The sequence below is a fragment of the Barbus barbus genome (genome assembly GCF_936440315.1).
Source record: "Barbus barbus genome assembly, chromosome: 46".
Lineage (NCBI taxonomy): Eukaryota > Metazoa > Chordata > Actinopteri > Cypriniformes > Cyprinidae > Barbus > Barbus barbus.
In genome coordinates, this window is record NC_136724.1 from 24,155,634 (window position 1) to 24,179,183 (window position 23,550).

Here is a 23,550-nt window from a genome sequence, read left to right on the forward strand (position 1 = left end):
TTTACTGCATGAATACAGAGACAAACACACGACAGCTCAAATACACTTCAGTTTCTCTTTCCCTGAATTTAGGTGATTCCTGTTTCCTGGTTCTGTGTTTGAGTGACGTGTGTAAAACAGGTTTGTCTGCGATTCTGTTAAGCAGGTTCCTCACTCCTGCTCCTGTGGAACCTCATACCTCAGTTTAGTTTTGACACACCTGCCTGTTATTAAAGTAAATTTAAAGACACTGACTAGTTGATCAAGGTGCATTTAAAGGGTTAGTTCACCCAAAAATGAAAATTCTGTCATTTATTTCTCACCCTCATGTCATTCCAACCCCGTAAGACCTTCGTTCTTTGGAACACAAATTAAGATATTTTTGATGAAATCTGAGAGCTGTCTGACCCTCCATAGACAGCAAAACAACTGCAATGTTACCAGACCCAGAAACGTAGCAAGGACATTGGTAAAATAGTCCATGTGACATCAGTGGCTCAACGGTAATTTCACAAAGCTACAAGAATACTTTTTGTGTATATAGTAATAATAAAAATTATTGATGTGATACTACACTAAACTCAATGAAGAAATAAAGGTTGAGAAAAGCACAGATACACATTGTCACTCAGCATGACTATCTCTCTCTCACACACACACACACACACACACACACTCTCTCTCTCTCTCTCTCTCTCTCACACACACACACACACACACACACTCTCTCTCTCTCTCTCTCTCTCTCACACACACACACACACACACACACACACAGATCTTACTGTCTATATGAGGATTTATTACACACATTTATTCTGACATGTTATTTCAGTGACAGACAGTGCTTGAAGTGGGCCAGTACGCACCGGTATGCAGTACCGGCACTTCTATATTTTAACCTTTAGAGTACCTGCACTATTTTGTGCGTACCGGCAACAACTAATAAAAAGGAGACCAACAGCACAGGAAGAAAAAGAGTAATAAATAAGCAAGTAAAACAAACATCATAGAAAAGGAGGAGAGTCACTTTGTTAAATCAATGTATTGAGCCAAAGGCTGAATCTAATAAATACAACTTTTTTTTTTTTTTGAAGAACCCAATGTAGGTAAAGGTCTAAGATATAAAGGTATAAATATATAAAGGCAAGCTATTCCAAAGCTATTCTATTCGCTTTGAGGCTATCACTGAAAATGCCCGGTCACCACTCTTGTCCTAGGGGCATCTAAAATCATCTGGTTTGATGACCTTAGATTCCTTTTAGGTTTGTGTACATGTAAAAGATCAGTTAGATAAGAGGGTACCAGATTGCGTAAGACTTTATATACTAAGATAAGTAGTTTAAAATCAACCCTGAAGTGAATTGGAAGCCAATGTAAAGTAGCTAAAATAGGTGTTATATGCTGGTGTTTACAAACCCCCATCAGTAATCTAGCAGCAGCATTCTGCACTAATTGTAAGCGAGTTAACAGCAATTGGCTTACAAAAATAAAAAATTGTCTTACAAAACTAAAGGCATGAATAAGCTTTTCAAAATTGCTGGTTGACAGAAATGGTTTTACCTTAGCTAGTAATCTCAAATGAAAGATACAAGATTTAACCACCGAGTTGATCTGTTTATCAAATTTCAGAGAGACATCAAACTGAACCCCAAGATTTTTAACTTCTGATTTACAGAAAGGAGCCAAGCTCCCAAATCAGGGAGGACTTGAGACTCAGAGTTTTCAAACCAAATTACCTCAGTCATACTTTCATTTAAATGTAAAACATTTGCTGACATCCATAGATTAACTTCATGCAGACAATTTAGTAGAGATGTAATTGTCCTCTTGTCCTGTTTCTGTAAAGGTAGATACACCTGAGTATTGTCAGCAAAACAATGAAAAGAAACTCCATGACTTTGAAAAATAGAACCCAAGGGCAGCATTTACAGTAAGAACAAGATTGGACCAAGAACTGAACCTTGGGGAACACCACAATTCAATGGAGCAGATTTAGAATTAGACTGACTGATATTAACTGAAAAGGTCCTATTCGAAAGAAATTATCTGAACCACTCAAGAGCTATGACTCGGATACCCACAGTCTTTTCTAAATGAGTAATAAGGATATTGTAATCAATAGTATTGAATGCTGCACTTAGATCTAGTAAAATTAAAATCACAGAGTCACCTGAAGTTAAAATGTAATTTAATAATATGAGCAGGGCCATTTCTGTGCTGTGGTTTGCTTTAAATCCAGATTGAAACTTTTTAAAGATATCATTTTGAAATAGAAAAGCCTGTAATTGATTTAAAACGGCCTTTTCTAGGACCTTAGATAAAAAAGGTAATTTAGAAATGGGAGAGTAGTTTAATAAAACACTCAGATCTAAATTTGATTTTTTCAAGAGGGGCTCGACAATGGCATGTTTAAAACTTGCAGGAACTACTCCTAATGTAAGACTTTACTAATGTCAATAGGCTTGGGCCGATAATCTCAAAAGTCTGTTTAATAATTTTTGATGCGATGGTATCATGGCAGCAATTTGTAAGTTTCAACTGACCAATTATCTTTGATAAAGACTGAAGTGAAAGAGGAGAAAACTGATTAAATATCACAGATGTGCAACTAGTAGACAGAGAGTTAAAAGAACCAGGCACAATCTGCATTCTAATATTGATAATTTTCTGAACAAAGAAGTTTAACAAATCATCACATGCCATAGCAGGAAGAGCAGAACAGGTGGGAGAAGGATTTAGTACAGAATTGTTCGTATTAAATAACACTTTTGAATTCCCATTATACCTTGAGATTAACCCAGCAAAATAGTTCATTTTAGCAGTTTTTACCACATTCTGGTAGGTATCTAAAGCATCCTACGCTCTGCTCTCCTACAAGCTCGTCTCAAATTTCATGTATCCTCGTTTAGTCTTGCCACTCTTAGCCCTTAATGGGGCTATAGAGTTTAGAATAAAGGAACAGGTAGAATTGAATATATCAAAGGCTGCTTTTACATCACAAGAGCCATCAAGAACACCAAAAATGTCAGATTCAGAAAATAAGGTCTTAAACCTCTCGAGGGCAGCTGTGGGTACATAACGAACCTGACGAGCTGGAGGACAGATAATCTGAGTGACACATGAAGTAAAAATACTACTGAGAATAAACATATGATCTGAAAAAACTGAGTTTTGAATTTCAATATCTCCAACAGAAAAGCCCAGAGATAATATTAAGTCCGTGGTGTGAACTTTTTCATGAGTAGGACCCTGCACATGTTGGACAAAGTTGAAGGAGTCAATTAGATCCAAAAAGTCTTTAGTCAGAGGATTTGATGAACAGCAGCCATGCATATTGAAGTCCCCCACTATTAAAAGTTTATCATATTTTAAACATATTGCCCAAAAAGTCTGTAAAGTCCCATATAAAATCCTTGTTGAATTTTGGAGAATGATATATCCCAGCACAGAGTACAGATGTTCAGTTCAACTGAAACAACTGCAGCTCAAAACTAGCATAATGTGTGGTGTGCAGAGTCTGACAGTTCAAACTGCTCTTAAAAACAGTTGCCAAGTCACCTCCGCGACCAGAGGCATGCAGGGAATTCAAAAAGCCACAGTTAGACGGTAGCAACTCCAAAAATGAACTTAAAACACCAGTATTTAACCAGGTCTCTGTTAAAAATAAAATGTCCAAATTCTGAGAATCAAAGAATTCCTTTAAGATAAAAGTTTTGCTTGCGAGTAACCGCACATTAATCAGAGCAAATTGTAACTCTAATTAATGTTAAAACTGCAGTAATACTGCATCTTAATTATTACACTTGTACTGCAGGACTGAAAACTGTGTCCAGATTCACAGTTCCTTCATGATCACACTGATGAATCTGTTTTCTAAAAGGAATATGGGTTCAGTTTTCAGACTGGCAGGAGTCACGATGGATCACTTGACCTGCCACCATCCAATGATTGGCAGTGCTGGTTGGATTACCAACAAATTATAGTTTGTTACTGATGACAGATAACATGATAAAACTCTAGTTAGTATTGCACTCTAGGTTACTCATTTTAGGTAGTGTATTCTGTAAGGAGTGAAATTATTTCCTTATGAAATTTTAACTCAGAGCTAACTTTAACTTCCAGCTCACCCGATTCGCGATGCAGGGAGCGTAGATTTTGCAAGTTCACTCCCCGTGAAAAAAAAAACTGTATAACACCTCACTGTTACTAATTTATCATGCAGCTCAAAGCATCATGGGTAGAATCTCTCGTCAGTCTATACGGATTCATCAACAGTTTTACTGATGATTCTTTATAAACACTAAACCCAGGATAGAGTGGTTGAGTGAATGTGGTCTGGACTGTGTGGATGAGACTCATTGTGTCAGAGACGCTGTAGAAGGACATAATTCCTGCTCTCTCATCCACAAACACTCCTATTCTACTGCTGATGGACTCTACAGGGAGATCAGTCTCTGTCTTACTGTGTCTGAATGAGTATCTGGAGGGAGAGCAGATCAAACTCCAGGACTGATCATTACGTCCAAACAAACATTCTTTACCTGATCCTTTCCTGCTGATGCTCTTATATGACACTGATATAAACACTTTTTCCCCACTCCACTCCAGCTCCCAGTAACAGCGTCCACACACACTATCTCTACACAACACCTGAAGATAATGATCAAATCTGTCTGGATGGTCAGGATACGACTGGACTGTGTCAGTGTAAGTAATCACTCTGTTGCTCTCAGACAGACGGAGATATTTATTCACTGTGTTCAAATCCAGAGTGAGCTGATGGGAATCTGATGGAGATAAAACATATTAAAATCAGGAATTATGAATGTTTGATCTTTTCATATAGCTGAACTCTTCATGTTCAGTTTATCATCAGTGTCTCAGCACAGATGTCCAGATATCCTGTACAAATCATCATTTGCATCAATTATAAAACTCTTCTTTGCCCTTCTACAGGAAGAACATGAACACATTCAGTTTTTCTGCTTGTTTTCTTACTGACTTACATTGTAGGAAGTCGTTCCTGGTCCAGAGAACAATGTTGGAGAGTGTGACTGTGGAAATCAACAGACATGAACAGTGTGATTCTCATGATCCTGCATTCATTCCTATGACATTTCTAATATGATGTTCTCCATGATATGAGATGATGATGGACTCATTTCTGAGAGCAGATGCATCTCCAAGACTTTACCTCTGTCTGAGATCTTCTTGAGCTTCTCTTGCCAGAAATCCTCCAGTTTGTCTCTCAGCTGATGGACAGATTCCCTCAGGACATCAAAATAGACGAGAGAAATTGAGGGAAAGACATTTACGTCTGTAGATTCAGGGGGTGCTGAGAGAGACTGGAAACTCTACAGAAAACAGAAATAAAAACTGATCAGCTCCACACGGTCTTATGAAGTGACATTCAGCCAAGTATGGTGACCCATACTCGGAATTCGTGCTCTGCATTTAACCCATCCAACGTGCACACACACAGCAGTGAACACACACACACACACACACACACAGTGCACACACACACACAGCAGTGAACACACACACACCGTGAACACACACCCGGAGCAGTGGGCATTTATGCTGCGGCACCCGGGGAGCAGTTGGGGGTTCGGTGTCTTGCTCAAGGGCACCTCAGTCGTGGTATTGAGGGTGGAGAGAGCGCTGGACATTCACTCCCCCCACCTACAATCCCTGCCGGCCCGAGACTCAAACCCACAACCTTCGGATTACGAGTCCGACTCTCTAACCATTAGGCCACGACTTATACAAGTGTCTTAAATGAAACAAACAGTACTTGCGTGAGAGCCATTTGAGTGACAGATAGGGTAATAATTTTTTATACTTCCAACTAAACTCTCCTAATCATTCATTCACCTCCTACATATTTTTTGTCTTTTCAACCTGTTGATTTCTGAATCGAGTGAGAGAGATGCAGCTGTGCCAATGATCAAACACCTTGTTTATATTTCCATGTTTAGTGTGCTTTCAAGAGTAGAGCATTAATGAAGGCTACCATTAAACTATTATATGGAATACAGAATATAATGTATGTTGGGGCTGATTTCTCCATGACATAATGAATCAGAAGGAAAATCTGGGTAAAAATGAAATGTTAGTGAAGTTTTGAACTGTTGGACAGCTAAATATATCTTCCAGAAGAAAGAGCTGAGAGAAAAGATTCCTAAGAGATTTCCAGAGCTGAAAGTCATTTGTAAGCGGTGTCTCTTTCAAAAGAAGATGATCAGAGTCTGACTGATGATTATATAATAAGACACTCATGACATGTTTCTCTGTGAGTCTCCTGTCACAGCAGGATCTGCTCAAGTCCACTATGATCCTGTTCTTCTAGATCTGTGTTACCTGCAGGAACTGGATGTGATCCTGTGTTTGTGAAAGCTGCTCCAGCTCAGCATCTCTCCTCCTCAGATCATTGATCTCCTGCTCCAGTCGCTCCAGTCGTTCTTCAGCTCGACTCAATGCAGTCTTTTCCTGATCTCTGATCAGCCGTATCAGCTCAGAGCGGCTTCTGTCAATGGAGCAGATGAGCTCAGTAAAGATCCTCTCACTGTCCTCCACTGCTGTCTGTGCAGAGCTCTGTTAGGACACACAGTGATTCAGGCTTCAGTGAGTCTGAACTGAGACGGAGACAAACTTCTCTTCTTCTCCAGACTCACCTTATGAGACTCCACAGCCTCTCTCAGCTGCTGAAGATCTTTCTCTCTCTGCTGGATTCTCTGCTGGAACGTCTTCTGCGTCTCCTTCAGCTGCTTCTGCAGGACAAACGAATGATAGTAAATATCACAGAAAACTACTGGCACTAAATCATCATGTGAACAGATGAATCCAGTAAAAGTAGGGGGAGGCAGTTTAAAGGTCACTTATCTCAACTAATAACCAATGGCTGTACGTTCAAACTCCAGAAGTGGTGATCAGTTACAATTCATAGTACATCATTAGATAAAGATTAAAGCCTGTTTCACACTAAAAGCACAAGGTGTATTAAAAATGAAACTGACAGACATAGAGCTTCACACTGACAGTGTTTCCGTGTTTTGTGCAATTAATCTGTGGCTCTACACAGAAAATAAAGGAACTGTTGAATTACTACACTGAGTATTAAATTGATCGCTAGTTTTAAATACCTGTTTCTCTGTCCTCTGTGCTGCAGCTGATACAGTGTCGTGGTTTTTATGTTCATCCATCGTACACAGCACACATATACATTTCTGGTCAGTGCGACAGAAAACCTCAAGGAGCTTCTCATGTTTCTGGCAGATCATCTCCTGCAGTCGTCCAGTGTCATCAATCACTTTGTGTGGCTTACGAGAATAAAATTCCTCATGACGGTGAAAATGAGTTTGACAGTAAGATTCCTGACACATCAGACAGGACTTGACGGCTTTGTATTTTCTTCCAGTACAGCTGTCACACTGCACATCTCCATCTCCTGCGTAACAGTCAGCAGGTAGTTTGATCTTCTTCAGTTTCTCCACCAGTTCAGCCAGCTTGGTGTTTGTAGCTAAAGCAGGTCTTGGACTGAAGGTCTGTCTGCACTGAGGGCAGCTGTAGACTCTCTTCTGATCCTCCTGATCCCAGCAGTCTGTAATACAGCTCTTACAGTAACTGTGTCCACACTGGATGCTCACTGGATCCTTCAGGAGATCCACACACAATGGACAGGTGAACTCATCCTGAGAAAATCTGACTTCTGCCATTTTACTGCATGAATATAGAGACATAAACACACAACAGCTCAACTACACTTCAGTTTCTCTTTCCCTGAACTCATGTGATTCCTGATTCCTGGTTCTGTGCTTGAGTGACGTGTGTAAAACAGGCGTGTCTGTGAGTCTGTAAAGCATGAAATGTCTACTAGAAAAAAAAACTGTCCAGATTCACAGTTCCTTCATGATCACACTGATGAATCTGTTTTCTAAAAGGAATATGGGTTCAGTTTTCAGACTGGCAGGAGTCACTATTGATAGGTCACTTGACCTGCCACCATCCAATGATTGGCAGTGCTGGTTGGATTACCAACAAATTGTAGTTCATTACTGATTACAGATAACATGATAAAAGCTCTAGTTAGTATTGTAGTGTATTCTATATACAGTAGTGTATAGTGTATTCTATATATTGTAGTGTAGTGTGTAACCTCAATCCATAATTCTGTATATTATATATATTAAACACATAGTGCCCAAAGAAAATCATCCAAATTTTATTCTGGTACTCAACAGAGGGCTGCAAATTGCAACCCAAATTCTGATAGTAAGACTTTACTTACTTACTTACGTCATTTAGCAGACGCTTTTGTCCAAAGCGACTTACAAATAAGAAAAAGTAACTAAAACTAAAAAGTTACAACTCTATAAATACTATCTACCCACATATTTAAGAAAATTAAGAAATTAAATAAAATTGACACATGCATATAATTTACAATCAACATCGAAAGTACACTTTTAAATATTTTTAAGAAATAAATGGCACAAAGACCAGTAATATCTTGAAGAGCATAAATACTGCATTAATAAAATTTCATGCTAAAGTACTAATCAGAAACCATCTCAAATAAGAATTTCCTCATTTATTAGTCACTATTATTTATTGGCTTTACAACCATAACTTTGCAGCATTTGAAAAGCAAACATTTATGTGCAAAGAATTTAAGAGAAATTGGGATTGGATGAACTAAAAAGATAATTAAATTCTCACTACAATCTTTTGTATGTGAAAATGAAGTTGGGCAAGAAATAAAAAACGAGAGAATTAAAAAAATGCCTCAGTCCCAGAGAACTACTGCTGCCATGTAGAAGTCCCAGTGACTGTGAATTAAAAGAAGAGACAGCAGAAATTCTAAATCTAAAACGGCAATGCACATACTGACAATTTTGATGAGGCCTGTAACCAAGCCTGAGGGTTAAACCCATTCAGAAGACATCTTACTTCAGACGAAATCGAAGAACGAACTGATATGACAGAATTTAGAGCAAAATCAGGCCGAAACAGTTTGTTTTGTTTCGTTTTGGCAGTTTGATTCAGCCCGCCAAAGCGAACTTTCTGGGGGAGTTCGTTTTGGCTTCTAAACACCTTTGAGCTACCATTGGTCCGTGGCGATTATGCAATCGGTGGGTGGGTTCGGGAACTCTGCCTTCTTTGACACGCAATATTTTTTCTCCTGGTTCGTTTCTCATTCAACAAAGGTCAGGCAGGAGAACAAAATAAATACACTGTGTCGAATAACTGAACTGCCACAAATATATCTGCACCTGTACAATTACTTGCGGGGAGACTTTGAAGGTTCCGAGAAAGCATTTAATTCCTAGAAAGAAATTGCAAAGAAGCTTTGTGTCGACGACCCAGAGTTATGCAAAAAGCATGAGATGTAAGTTTTCCAAAGCCATGAAGAATGAAATGAAAGAGTATAGATATAAGGTAGCATGTACCAAATACATGTGTTTCAAATAAATGTTACACCATACTGCTGCTGCTGTTGTTGCTCTTTCAATAAGCTCATTTAAAAGGTATACAATAAATGAAATGCCAAAAGAACATACAATAATAATTTGTTTTTATCAAATTATGACAACACATAAAATATAAAAACGTGTAATAATTTATCCAGTTTAATAAGAGACCTAGATGCACCATCATTGCATCGTTGTTGTGTTTAGGGCATTCGTGCTAGCGTCGCGACACGTTAACATTAATCTACACCCCGCCTCCAGCAGCGTGGGGGTGTTGGAATGTTCGAAAACAGTACACTGTTGCTCAGCCTTTTCTAACTTCTTTTTGCCCCCAAATGAAGAACGAAAACGAACTTCGTTTGAAGTATATCGGGGCCTTTAGTCAAACAGTCAAATTAATCAAATGAAATGTATTGAAAATCACTCAATAGTAGTAAAATATCTGATATAACAATATTTGGTTCCACAACACTGCTCAAATGTCAGTCTTAATTTATAGTTTATGGCTTGGTTTTATCTTAGAGTTTACGCAAATTACTCCTACTTGTATTACTTTCAGTCTTTGTCTTTAAGCAGACAGACAAACATGAAGAGGCCATAAATCTAAAACAACGTGTACTTTGCATTTGCTCTGGGTTTGCCCAACCCCCAAACTTTCTCATACTCAAATAGATTCTCAAAAGAATCAGATTAGTGACATCTCAGCTTATAAACAAAAGAAAAGTGTGTCCAATTCCATATTGTAGTCACAAAAATCTTCAGACTGAGCAATGATTTGACCTATGCTTTTAGTATGTGCTTGCAGTTCACTGAATGTTAACAGCTGCAAAACCTGTTACTGGTTTCCAGTTTGACCTGCTGTTGTGCACACAATGCACGTGCCAGGACTGCTGTAGCCACAGGGCCAAGTCATGGGTGTATCTTCAAAAAGATCAGTGAGATGATAACCATTCATTCTGAACAAAATGCAGGAGGCCCCTCCAGAGACCAGTAAAACAATATTTTAATTTATACTATTTTTAATGTAATATAATTCATATTATAACAGCCTTATAATATATTATATTACAATGGCCAAGAATGGCCTTTAGTCTCATGATGATTCGACATTGATTTAGAAGAGGAAAGAAAGTTGTAGAAGAATAAGAGGAATGATCAGAATGTAAAATAAGGGTATATGAATGTAGAAAGGAGTTGGAAGCACTTGTAGTGCTGGGAAAGAGATCAACAGAAGGTGGTGAGAAGCAAGAACTGTTAGGAAAAGAAAATGAAAGGAAGAATGATCAAACTAATGAGAAAGAATTTCTTCACCTTCTATTTGTGCAAAAATCTACAATGAGAAAAATTAACATGTCCAGAATTTACCAACTAAAATGATTAATCTGATTGCAATATCTTGAATTGGCCAAATCCAAGGCCATAAGAATTCAATTTGATTTCATTTACCTGCAACCCAGTAACAAGGCAAGGTACAAGTTTTGTCTTTTCCCTTGCAATAGAACCACAAACACAGTGGCGCAATTGTTGACAAACTAAACCATCCCTCTCTAGGAGGGACAGCTCATGAAATCTAATCAGAGAACTCATTTTTACAGGCCATATGATTCAAGTTGTGTGCAACGTTAAAATCAGGCAGAGATTCACAAATCTTTACGGACTGCAGAGATGGAAATGGTCAAATGTATGAATAGAATGAGAAATGCCAATTGCTAAACTAACAGTACAGCACCAAAACTGGCAAACTAATGCCCTGAACACAGATCTGACTAAACAGTATCATTTAAAGAGATTTTCCCAGCAAATCTGGGTATTGTAATACCTGCAACACAGCAGACTGTGTAAACTCTTAAGGTGCAACATACTCTGACTGCGCTGAAACACCAGCGGTTAGATCTGACCATTAATAAGCTATAGTCTGTTTCCCTTTCAGACTGACTGCTGCCATCTCTGAGGGACAAATTCCACAAGGGTGTCTGGTCTAGAGGTCTTCACGGGTACACTTGGATCCGAAAACCCGAGACCCGAGCGGGTTCGGGTCCAAAACTTCTACGAGTGCCTCGGACATGAGTCGGACTCAGTATTAGCAGCCTCGGGTAATTAAAATTAATGTGCTTTTCCCAAATGGACCCGATTAGACCCAAATTCTTTTAAACATTCCCGGATGCGTAGCCTACTTGTGCGTTAATGTTAAGTTCATTTTTGAGAAACGCACATAAAAAAGGAACACGTTTGTAACCTCAAAAACCCACCTTATAGATATGAGATCCATCAGGAAATCCACTCACTTCATTACGCTGCGTGTCAAAGCAAGGCTTTTCTTTTTTTGTGTGCAGAAGCCCTTCACCGGAGATGAAGTAGCTAACGTTGCAGACAAAACTAGCAAATCCATGGATTATTAACCTATCGATTTAATTTATAAAACTATCACGTTTATATTTCAAATCCACTGGTTACAATTGAAAGCCAAACTCAGAAATAACATATCCATCAGGCAGGCAAAAATATAAAGTAGGCTAATAAGTAAATAAACTGAATGAAAGTAATGGAGCAGCGGCCGGGATTTTTCCAGACCGATGCGGGGCTGCAGGCTGTGCACGCATCAATGCCGTTTACGTTTGGGTGCAGTCGGGTTTGAAAATAAATGCAGTCGGGTCAGGTCGGACTCGGGTCTAATTTCATCGGGTCTGTCTCGGGTTTATCTTCTTTTTTTTTATTATTTATGCACGTCAGGTTCGGGTAAGAAGTGATTCAGGTCGGGCACGGATCTTAGGACCCGAGAAGACCTCTAGTCTGGTCCCACCTACATCAACTTGCACACACAACAAGGAGATGGGGGTGGAGATACATCAGGGGGTCATTCACACCTCATAGCACTGCACAAGTAGTTATATGACCTCCCGGGCGGTGTATCACTGGAACTAAATTATACAGCACAGGTAGGTTAGACATCACCCATCTCCAATATGCAAACATACAGGAGATGGGAAGTCGTCGGTGTAGGTGGTGGGAGTGAATGTACAGCGCTCTCAATACCACGACTGAGGTGCCCTTGAGCAAGGCCCCGAACCCCCAACTGCTCCCCGGGCGCCGCAGCATAAATGGCTGCCCACTGCTCCGGGTGTGTGTTCACGGTGTGTGTGTGTGTGTGCACGTTGGATGGGTTAAATGCAGAGCACGAATTCCGAGTATGGTAGCCATACTTGGCCATATGTCACGTCACTTTTTTCACTTTTTACACACAGTGTTCTTTTTTCTAGATAACAGATCTGATTGTATTTGATTCACGCCTAATTGACCATGACTATGAATTCTGATTGTGAAATGTTAACCTATAACTGGTATATAGTTTATGTAATTAATTTGTAAATAATTGTGATAAGGGACGTAGGGGGTCTGAAGAAAACCCATAAAAACCCAAACTTCCTATCTCAAAAAATTAGCATATCATGAAAAGGTTCTCTAAACGAGCTATTAACCTAATCATCTGAATCAACTAATTTACTCTAAACACCTGCAAAAGATTCCTGAGGCTTTTAAAAACTCCCAGCCTGGTTCATTACTCAAAACCGCAATCATGGGTAAGACTGCCGACCTGACTGCTGTCCAGAAGGCCATCATTGACACCCTCAAGCAAGAGGGTAAGACACAGAAAGAAATTTCTGAACGAATAGGCTGTTCCCAGAGTGCTGTATCAAGGCACCTCAGTGGGAAGTCTGTGGGAAGGAAAAAGTGTGGCAGAAAACGCAGCACAACGAGAAGAGGTGACCGGACCCTGAGGAAGATTGTGGAGAAGGACCGATTCCAGACCTTGGGGGACCTGCGGAAGCAGTGGACTGAGTCTGGAGTAGAAACATCCAGAGCCACCGTGTACAGGCGTGTGCAGGAAATGGGCTACAGGTGCCGCATTCCCCAGGTCAAGCCACTTTTGAACCAGAAACAGCGGCAGAAGCGCCTGACCTGGGCTACAGAGAAGCAGCACTGGACTGTTGCTCAGTGGTCCAAAGTACTTTTTTCGGATGAAAGCAAATTTTGCATGTCATTCGGAAATCAAGGTGCCAGAGTCTGGAGGAAGACTGGGGAGAGGGAAATGCCAAAATGCCTGAAGTCCAGTGTCAAGTACCCACAGTCAGTGATGCTGGTGTTGGTCCACTGTGTTTTATCAAGGGCAGGGTCAATGCAGCTAGCTATCAGGAGATTTTGGAGCACTTCATGCTTCCATCTGCTGAAAAGCTTTATGGAGATGAAGATTTCATTTTTCATTGTAATCCAGATTATATGTAATCAGTTACTGCCCAGCACTACTGATAGGTTAGTTGACCTGACACTCCAGACAGTGAGGCAACTACTGAACACACACACACACACACTGATCTTATGGTCTATATGAGGATTTATTACACACATTTATTCAGACATGTTATTTCAGTGACAAGTTCAACTGCAGTATTAATGCTTTGAAAATAATCACTATAAAATCTCACTGTTAATGATTTATCATGCAGCTCAAAGCATCATGGGCAATGATTTCTCTACAGTCTTTTCTGATTCATCAACACAGTTTCACTGATGATATTTTATTAACATAAAACCCAGGATAGAGGGTCTGAGTGAATGTGGTCTGGACTGTGTGGATGAGGCTCATTGTGTCAGAGACGCTGTAGAAGGACAGAGTTCCTGCTCTCTCATCCACAAACACTCCTATTCTACTGCTGATGGACTCTACAGGGAGATCAGTCTGTATGTTATTGTGCCAGAATGAGTATCTGGAGGGAGAACAGAACAAACTCCAGGACTGATCATTACATCCAAACAAACACTCATTACACCATCCCCTCCTGCTGATGCTCTTATATGACACTGATATAAACACACCACTATCTCCATTCCACTCAAGCTCCCAGTAACAGCGTCCACTCACACTCTCTCTACACAACACCTGACGACACTCATCAAATCTTTCTGGATGATAAGGATATGGTTGATCTGTGCCAGTGTCAGTAATCACTCTGTTGCTCTCAGACAGACGGAGGCGTATATACACTGTGTTTGGATCCAAAGTGAGATGATGGGTATCTGATGGAGATAAAACACATTAGAATCAGGAATTATGAATGTTTGATCTTTTCATATAGCTGAACTCTTCATGTTCAGTTTATCATCAGTGTCTCAGCACAGATGTCCAGATATCCTGTGCAAATCATCATTTACATCATCAATTATAAAACTCTTCTTTCACCTTCTACAGGAAGAACATGAACACACTCAGTGAGTTTTTCTGCTTGTTTTCTTACTGACTTACATCGTAGGAAGTCGTTCCTGGTTCTGGGAACAATGTTGGTGAATGTGACTGTGGAAATCAACAGACATGAACAGTGTGATTCTCATGATCCTGCATTCATTCCTATGACATTTCTATGTGATGTTCTCCATGATATGAGATGATGATGGACTCATTTCTGAGAGCAGATGCATCTCCAAGACTTTACCTCTGTCTGAGATCTTCTTGAGCTCCAGTTTGCAGAAATCCTCCAGTTTGTGTCTCAGCTGACAAACAGATTCTCTTAGGCCATCAAAAGAGAAGAGAGAACTGAAGGGATCATAATTTTTATCTGTAGATTCAGGAGGTGCTAAGAGCGACTGGAAACTCTTCAGAAAACACAAATCAAAACTCATCAGCTCCACTGTGATATACGTAAAGGGAAAGAAAAGTTCTGACATGAAAGCCATTTGAGCAATGGACAGGTAATAATTTTTAATATTCTCAAGTAATTTCTCCCAATCATTCATTCACGACCTAAACATCTATTGTTTTTTAACTTGTTGGTTTCTGAAGTGAGATAAGTGTCTGCGCAAACTATCAGACATCTTGTTTATATTTCCGTGTTTAGCACACAGGAAGAAATAAATGTTTCTAGACTAGAACTTTAGTGAAGGCTACTATTAAACTACTGTGTGAAATACTGAATATAATGTATAGTGGGGTTAATATTTTCTTGTCCACATGACACCCGACTTCACCAGTAGCCTGGATTAGATTTAAATATGTACATTATTTTACTGGATATGCACATTTTAAATATTTCTTCTGAATGCATTCACTGATTATATTAATATATATTGGAAAAAGAGCAAAAACAGAATTGGTACTAATGGTATACATTTACTGATTTCATTATGATGTAATAAATCAGAAGGAAAAATAAGGTAAAAAGTTGAAATGTTAGTGAGTTTTGACATGTTTGTGGCGCTAGTGGTGTTTGACAGCTAAATATATCTTCCAGAAGAAAGAGCTCAGGGAAAGGATTCCTAAGAGAATTCTAGAGCTGAAAGCCATTTATAAGGGCATCTATTTAAAAAGATTATCAGAAGAGAGTCTGGCTGATATAATAAGACACTCATGAAATGTTTCTCGGTGAGTCTCCTGTCACAGCAGGATCTGCTCAAGTCCACTATGATCCTGTTCTTCTAGATCTGTGTTACCTGCAGGAACTGGATATGATCCTGTGTTTGTGAAAGCTGCTCCAGCTCAGCGTCTCTCCTCCTCAGATCATTGATCTCCTGCTCCAGTCGCTCCAGTCGTCCTTCAGCTCGACTCACTGCAGTCTTTTCCTGATCTCCGATCAGCCGTATCAACTCAGAGCGGCTTCTCTCAATGGAGTGGATGAGCTCAGTAAAGATCCTCTCACTGTCCTCCACTGCTGTCTGTGCAGAGCGCTGTTAGGACACACAGTGATTCAGGCTTCAGTGAGTCTGAACTGAGACGGAGACAAACTTCTCTTCTTCTCCAGACTCACCTTATGAGACTCCACAGCCTCTCTCAGCTGCTGAAGATCTTTCTCTCTCTGCTGGATTCTCTGCTGGAACATCTTCTGCGTCTCCTTCAGCTGCTTCTGCAAGACAAACGGATGAAAGTAAATATCACAGAAAACTACTGGCACTAAATCATCATGTGAACAGATGAATCCAGTAAACGTAGGGTGAGGCATATTATGAACTGAACTGAAAGTGTCCAAATGGCATCTTAAACGCTGTAAGGTCCTTGCATTTTGGCTTCAATGGCACTTTCTAATACCCCCTGCAGAGATCTAAGGTGCTGAGATATTTTGCTCTTCCCAGTCTTTCCACCAGTTCATTCACTCTTGGAATGGGGTAGAGGTCAAACTTACTTTTGCTCTTTCATTACTGTCAGTTGTCTTTCAGGCACATGATAGACAGGCTGCCAGTTGGGTTTGGAGTCATTCAGGATTATTATAGCAACAGATCAGGTCCGTCCTACCTGGTGGTTCCATGAAAAGTTGGTCAGGTAGACATACCATCAGCCTCTGTTTCTGTTCCTCAGTCAAGTGATCGAAAACCAGCTTGGTCTTGTCTGGATGTCCAGAAAATCCAACTGATTTTCTAATGTTGGAAACAACAAGAAGACCTTTTCACCAGGCTGGAAAGTGCATGTTCAGGCTGATTTCAGATCCAGTCCGTATTCAGATCAGATGGTCACTAAAAGTCACAAGATCCAGTCCAGATGGTGGATCAGCACCTAGAGACGTCCTCTGCAGCCCTGAATGTCAGCGGAGACCATGTCAAATAGATGCGTTCCAGAGACAGATCCCCTGCGAAGATCTTGTCACCTCGATGACCATCGGCACAAGACCACGGGTCACTTGTGTTGCAGCCTGGAATTAAACCATATGTTTTAATTAAACTTAGTACTTGGTGACAAAACCCTTGTTGGCAATCACAGAGGTTAGACGTTTCTCGTAGTTGGCCACCAGGTTTGTACACATTTCAGGAGGGATTTTGTCTCACTCCTCTTTGCAGATCCTCTCCAAGTCATTAAGGTTTCGAGGCTGACGTTTGGCAAGTCTAACCTTCAGCTCCCTCCACAGATTTTCTGTGGGATTAAGGTCTGGAGACTGGCTAGTCTGATATGCTGGCTAGTCTGATATGCTCACTGAATATATACCGAACAGACCACTCAGATCATTAGGATTGAGTCAGTTAGAAATACCAAGGGTTCACACAAAACAAGGGGAGTCTGCTTTTAGCTATTATGCGGCCCGCAGTTGGAACCAGCTTCCAGAAGAGATCAGATGTGCTAAAACATTAGCCACATTTAAATCAAGACTAAAACTCATCTGTTTAACTGTGCATTTGTTGAATGAGCACTGTGCTATATGTCCGAACTGACTGCAATGAATTTTATGTATAATCATTTTCTTTAAATTTATTTTAAATCAATTTCTATATCATTTTAAAATTCCTTGTTTTTATAATTTTTATTTCCATGTTTTTACTGATTTTTAATGCCTATTTTACTTTCTTTTATGTAAAGCACTTTGAATTACCACTGTGTATGAAATGTGCTATATAAATAAACTTGCCTAGTCCACGCCAGGACCTTAATGTGCTTCTTCTTGAGCCACTCCTTTGTTGCCTTGGCCGTGTGTTTTGGGTCATTGTCATGCTGGAATACCCATCCACGACCCATTTTCAATGCCTTGGTTGGCTTCAATGCCCTGGCCCTGATGGTACATGGCCCCGTCCATCATATTTTTGATGCAGTGCATTTGTCCTGTCCCCTTAGCAGAAAAACACCCCCAAAGCATAATGTTTCCACCTCCATGTTTGATGGTGGGGATGGTGTTCTTGGGGTCATAGGCAGAATTCCTCCTCCTCCAAACACGGCGAGTTGAGTTGATGCCAAAGAGCTCGCTTTTGGTCTCATCAGACCACAACACTTTTACCCAGTTCTCCTCATTCAGATGTTCATTGCCTACAGCCATATCACCCTGCAGCCCAAGACTGGTTGCCCACTGAAGCTAAGTAGGGTTGACCCTGGTCAGTACCTGGATGGGAGACCTTCTAGGAAAACTAGGTTGCTGTTGGAAGAGGTATTAGTGAGGCCAGCAGGGGGTGCTCACCATGTGGTCTGTATGGGTCCTAATGCCCCAGTATAGTGACGGGGACTTTATACTGTCAAAAAGCACCGTCCTTCGGATGAGATGTTAAACCGAGGTCATGACTCTCTGTGGTCATTAAAAATCACATGGCACTTCTCGTAAAAGAGTAGGGATGTAACCCCGGTGTCCTGGCCAAATTCCGTCTACTGGCCTTTGTCAATCATGGCCCCCTAATAATCCCCATCCACTGAATTGGCTCTATGACTCTCTCTCCTCTCCACCTGTAGCTGGTGAGCGCACTGGCGCCATTGTACTGTGGCTGCCGTCGCATCATGCAGGTGGATGCTGCACACTGGTGGTGGTTGAGGAGAGACCCCCACCAGATTGTAAAACGCTTTGGGTGTACAACAATACATAATAAAGCGCTATATAAATGCATCGTTCATTCATTCAATGGCAAACTTCAGACGGGCCTGTACATGTGCTTTCTTGAGCAGGGGGGCGTTGCGGGCACTGCAGGATTTGAGTCCTCCATGGCGTAGTATTACCAATGGTTTTCTTGGTGACTATGGTCCCATCTGCCTTGAGATCATTGACAAGATCCTCCCGTGTAGTTCTGGGCTGATTCCTCACTATTGATACTCCACGCAGTGAGATCTTGCATGGAGGCCCAGACCAAGGGAGATTGATTGAGTTATTTTGCGTTTCTTCCATTTGCGAATAATCGCACCAGCTGTTGTCACCTTCTGACCAAGCTGCGTGGCGATGGTCTTGTAGCCCATTCCAGCCTTGTGTAGGTCTACAATCTTGTCCCTGACATCCTTGGACAGCTCTTTGGTCTTGGCCATGATGGAAAGTTTGGAATCTGATTGATGGGTTTCTTCTGGGGTTCCAATCTTGGCTCCTAGTCCTTCACCCTGGCTGCTGTTCGATCACCAGCTGTACCTGAAACTGCATTTGAGTGAATTGATGTCTTTGTAGTGTTGCTTTCGTCTGGTTTATGCCATTTGTCCCGCTCTTACTGATTCCGCATAAAAGACTTAAACATCTGTGAAAGTGTTGTAATTGCAGCATCCCCAGCTCCAGCTGTCGAATTCTCAACAGTTTGCACATTCTCCTCCAGGGCACCTCCAATGGCACCCAGGCCCATGTCCTGAACTGTACCTTCCTCAGGCTGACTCAGTGGTGCCGTAAGGGAGGGAGGGGGGGTTAGGATGATTTCTAAGGGCCCGACGATGGAGGGGGGCTCCCACGTAACGCGATTTACCAAGGGGAACGCAGCACTCATCTGTACGGAGGGGAAACACCACAGTCCAGTTGAAATGTTACAAAAATACAGTCCAGTGTGTTTATTTTGGTTCAAGAAAAGTTTCCAAGAAAAGTGCAAAAGTAAACATACAAAAACTACAAAATAATTTACAAGATGTTCATGTGTGTAATCTGACTATGCCAATACATTTAGATCCAAAAATACAACAGCATGCAAACAGTTTCCAACAAACTCCAAACATTTGCCAGGAGCTCTTTTATGGAGTTAGGCTCCTCCCACTTTTAGAACATACCATGTGGAGGTGAACAAGTTTAAAAGCAAGGTAAAACTATACGAATACATAAGACAAATGGTACTAACACGTAACATATTACACTACTGATTACTAAGTTATTCACAAACATTGCAAACATAATGCATTATAATTTTAAGTTTTCTTGATAACACCTCCTTGTCATATTATTGAAAATGGAAGTGCCCTTCCTACTGGGTAAATGGAAGCTTTAAATAGGGCAGCTCCCCCCGCATACAGATTTGGCAGGAGAAGGTGACCCAAAATGTAAGCACAAGAGTGTTTTAAAACACTGTACGTATGTTAAAATAAACTGTTAACATTTGTAAAAGAGTCATAAGTCAAAGTCATAAATCATAGTTCGTCTGTGGCAAGGCAGTTTAAAGTTTACATATCTCAGCTGATAACCGATGACTGTGAACTCCAGAAGTGATGATCAGTTACAATGATTGTACATTAATTATCATGAAGCATAAAGAATCCTTCACGCTACAAGAGTATTACAAAAGTGAAACTGACACAGATGTAGAGCTTAAAATTGAAAATATTTCTGTGTTCTGTGTAATTAAACTGTGACTCTACATAGAAAATAAACAATTGTAGCTCTACTCTGAATATTAACTGCACCACTAGTTTTACATACCTGTTTCTCTGTCCTCTGTACAGCAGTTGATACAGTGTCGTGGTTTTTATGTTCATCTATCATACACAGCTCACAAATACATTTCTGGTCAGTGCGACAGAAAACCTCAAGGAGCTTCTCATGTTTCTGGCAGATCATCTCCTGCAGTCGTCCAGTGGCATCAATCACTTTGTGTGCCTTATGAGAATGAATTTCTTCATGACGGTCAAAATGAGTTTGACAGTAAGATTCCTGACACACCAGACAGGACTTGACGGCTTTGTATTTTCTTCCAGTACAGACGTCACACTCCACATCTCCATCTCCTGCGTAACAGTCAGCAGGTAGTTTGGTCTTCTTCAGTTTCTCCACCAGTTCAGCCAGCATGGTGTTTGTAGCTAAAGCAGGTCTTGGACTGAAGGTCTGTCTGCACTGAGGGCAGCTGTAGACTCTCTTCTGATCCTCCTGAACCCAGAAGCCTGTAATACAGCTCTTACAGTAACTGTGTCCACACTGGATGCTCACTGGATCCTTCAGGAGATCCACACACACTGGACACGTGAACTCATCCTGAGAAAATCTAGCTTCTGCCATTTTACTGCATGAATACAGAGACATAAACACACAACAGCTCAACTACACTTCAGTTTCTCTTTCCCTGAAGTGATTCCTGTTTGCTGGTTCTGTGTTTGAGTGACGTGTGAAAAACAGGTGTGTCTGTGAGTCTGTAGAGCAGGTTCAAAGCCACTGGAAGGCAAGCCTGCAACCTTTATTTTATTGTCTAAACATGAACTGTTGAGGTAAAGCGTCCCTGTCCATGTAGAAAGAATGTGAGCAGGAGATAAACAGCTGTTTTATGGCTGTTTACATGGCTTCAGCAAGCAACCATCTCTTCTTACTGTTCTTTTTCTTCTTTTTTGCTGCAAACCAGCATACAGACAACTTGTATTGCAGGTTTCTTGTGGGCTACAGTTTCTAACAGGAAGAAATCTCTCGCATAAGAACTCCTGTCTAATGCATGATCTTTCCTGCATCACTTCTCGCATGTGTTTGGTTGGAAAATTTAGTTTGTAGACCAGACAGAGTTGTTGCGATTAGTCCTATTAAGAGGTTGTGCAATGTGTAACCCCCTGTTGCCGATCTGTCGTCTAGTATGCATGCAAAAGCAGCTAGATGGAACCCTAAATAGCTGTGCATCGTGAGAAGAGCAGCGATCTGATGCATGCCCAGATGTGAGCCAGGCATAAGCCAACAACTGAACGCACACTAGTGCTGTGCTCAGAATATCGATACAACGATATATCGTCATGAACTCCTGACGATGCACGTATCGATACAGCAATACACACACCTGTCATCTCAGAAGCAGCCAAACTTGTCCAATGTTTTTAACTCGAAACTCCCATCCACGTCTCAGTGCTCTCAGAAGATGCTTTAATGCATTTCATATGTTAGGATTTACGGCCAAACATAGTTGTCGAGAATAACGGCTTCAGACAATTGCTTCACGAGTGTGAGCCACATTACACAGTACTGACATGTCAGTTTTTAACAGAAACGGCAATTCCTCGTTTGTATGATGAAGTTAAACAAGACTCTTCTCTTCTGCAGAGAGAGTTTCCATTTTCTGCGATGCATGGACTTTGCAAGCAACCCAGTCGTATGTTACGATAACCTGCCACCACATAACGCCACAATGGGAACTTGTCTCGAATGTTCTGCAGACTAGAGCAATGTTTGAGAATCACACAGGACCGAACATGGCAGATTTGCTCAATGATGTGATGCACAAATGGGGAATAAAGGACAAAGATCCAGTGCTAGTGACTGACAATGCATCGCCTGCCATGTCCTGCACGAGAAGCAAAAGTTATTTGGTCTTCCTTAGCATAAACTGATGACCGATGTCTGCATGAGGTGGAACAGCACACATGACATGTTGGAGCGATTCGTAGAACAACAGCCTGCAATTTGCATTACTCTCAGCTGAGGTGCCGGAAAAATGCCAAAGATCTGTGGACATTAACAGAAGCAGGCATAACCTGTTCTGAAGATGTAATAAATGCACTAAAGCCACTTAAATTGGCAACGCACGTTATGTCCGATGAGAAAACCTCTACGGTTTCAATCATCAAACATTTGCATGCTTAGTTAAGTCGCGGCACTCGGATTGAAACACTGACAGTGACACGGGACATAAAGATCGCTGTGGCTGGAGATCTGGAGAAAAGATATGAGCGTGAAATGCCCTTTCTGAACATGACCTCAGCACTGGATGCACGCTTTAAAGCACTGCCCTTTTTTGAGGAGAACATTCAGTATGTCTACACCAAAATGGCAATGGAGGCATCACAGATTTCACTTGCAAGGGTAAGTTGTCAGAAGACTAGTTAATGTTCATTATATCATAGTGCTGTCCAAACTCGGTCCTGGAGGGCCTGTGTCCTGCAGAGTTTATCTCCAACCCTAATTAAACACACCTAAATGATGAGGTAAAGAGACTCACATCATGGTGCCAGGACACTCTCTCTGAATGTGAGCAAAACTAAAGAGCTGATCATGGACTTTAGGAAGAGACAGCAGCAGCCCTACACACCTCTTATGATCAGTGGGACTCCTGTGGAGAGGGTGAGTAGCTTCAAGTACCTCGGTGTAAACATCTCCGAGAACCTGACTTGGACTACACACATCCAATCACAGGTTAAGAAAGCCAGGCAAAGACTGTACCATCTGCGACAGCTGAGGAAATTCAGGGTCTCACCAGCAATCCTGAAAACTTTCTATTCAGGGACCATAGAAAGTGTATTGACTCAGTGCATCTCAGTGTGGTATGGAAACAGCTCCAATCAGGACTGCAAAGCACTACAGAGAGTTGTGCGCTTAGCTGAGCGCATCTCAGGGTCTGCTCTCCCCTCTCTGCAGGACAGCTACCTCAAACGCTGCAAAAATAGCAATCAAGTATGTGCAAACTAGAAATTAGAAAATAAAAATAAAATAAGTGAGTGTGGTGAATG

The 23,550-nt window shown here is 41.0% G+C and overlaps 1 protein-coding gene across 1 annotated transcript; it reads right to left on the minus strand.

Moving 5' to 3' along the window:
• Positions 1–768: 768 nt before the first annotated feature.
• LOC306865331 (E3 ubiquitin/ISG15 ligase TRIM25-like) lies at positions 769–21,130 on the minus strand (the record flags this gene model as incomplete). Its single annotated transcript, XM_079409874.1, has 13 exons — positions 769–4,769; positions 4,989–5,036; positions 5,177–5,336; positions 6,346–6,579; positions 6,660–6,755; positions 7,128–7,704; positions 7,885–8,006; positions 14,374–14,528; positions 14,755–14,802; positions 14,942–15,101; positions 15,936–16,169; positions 16,250–16,345; positions 20,558–21,130. The coding sequence occupies 13 exons, from the start codon at positions 21,128–21,130 to the stop codon at positions 4,189–4,191; spliced, it is 3,084 nt and encodes a 1,027-aa protein (XP_079266000.1). The 3' UTR covers positions 769–4,188.
• Positions 21,131–23,550: the final 2,420 nt, after the last annotated feature.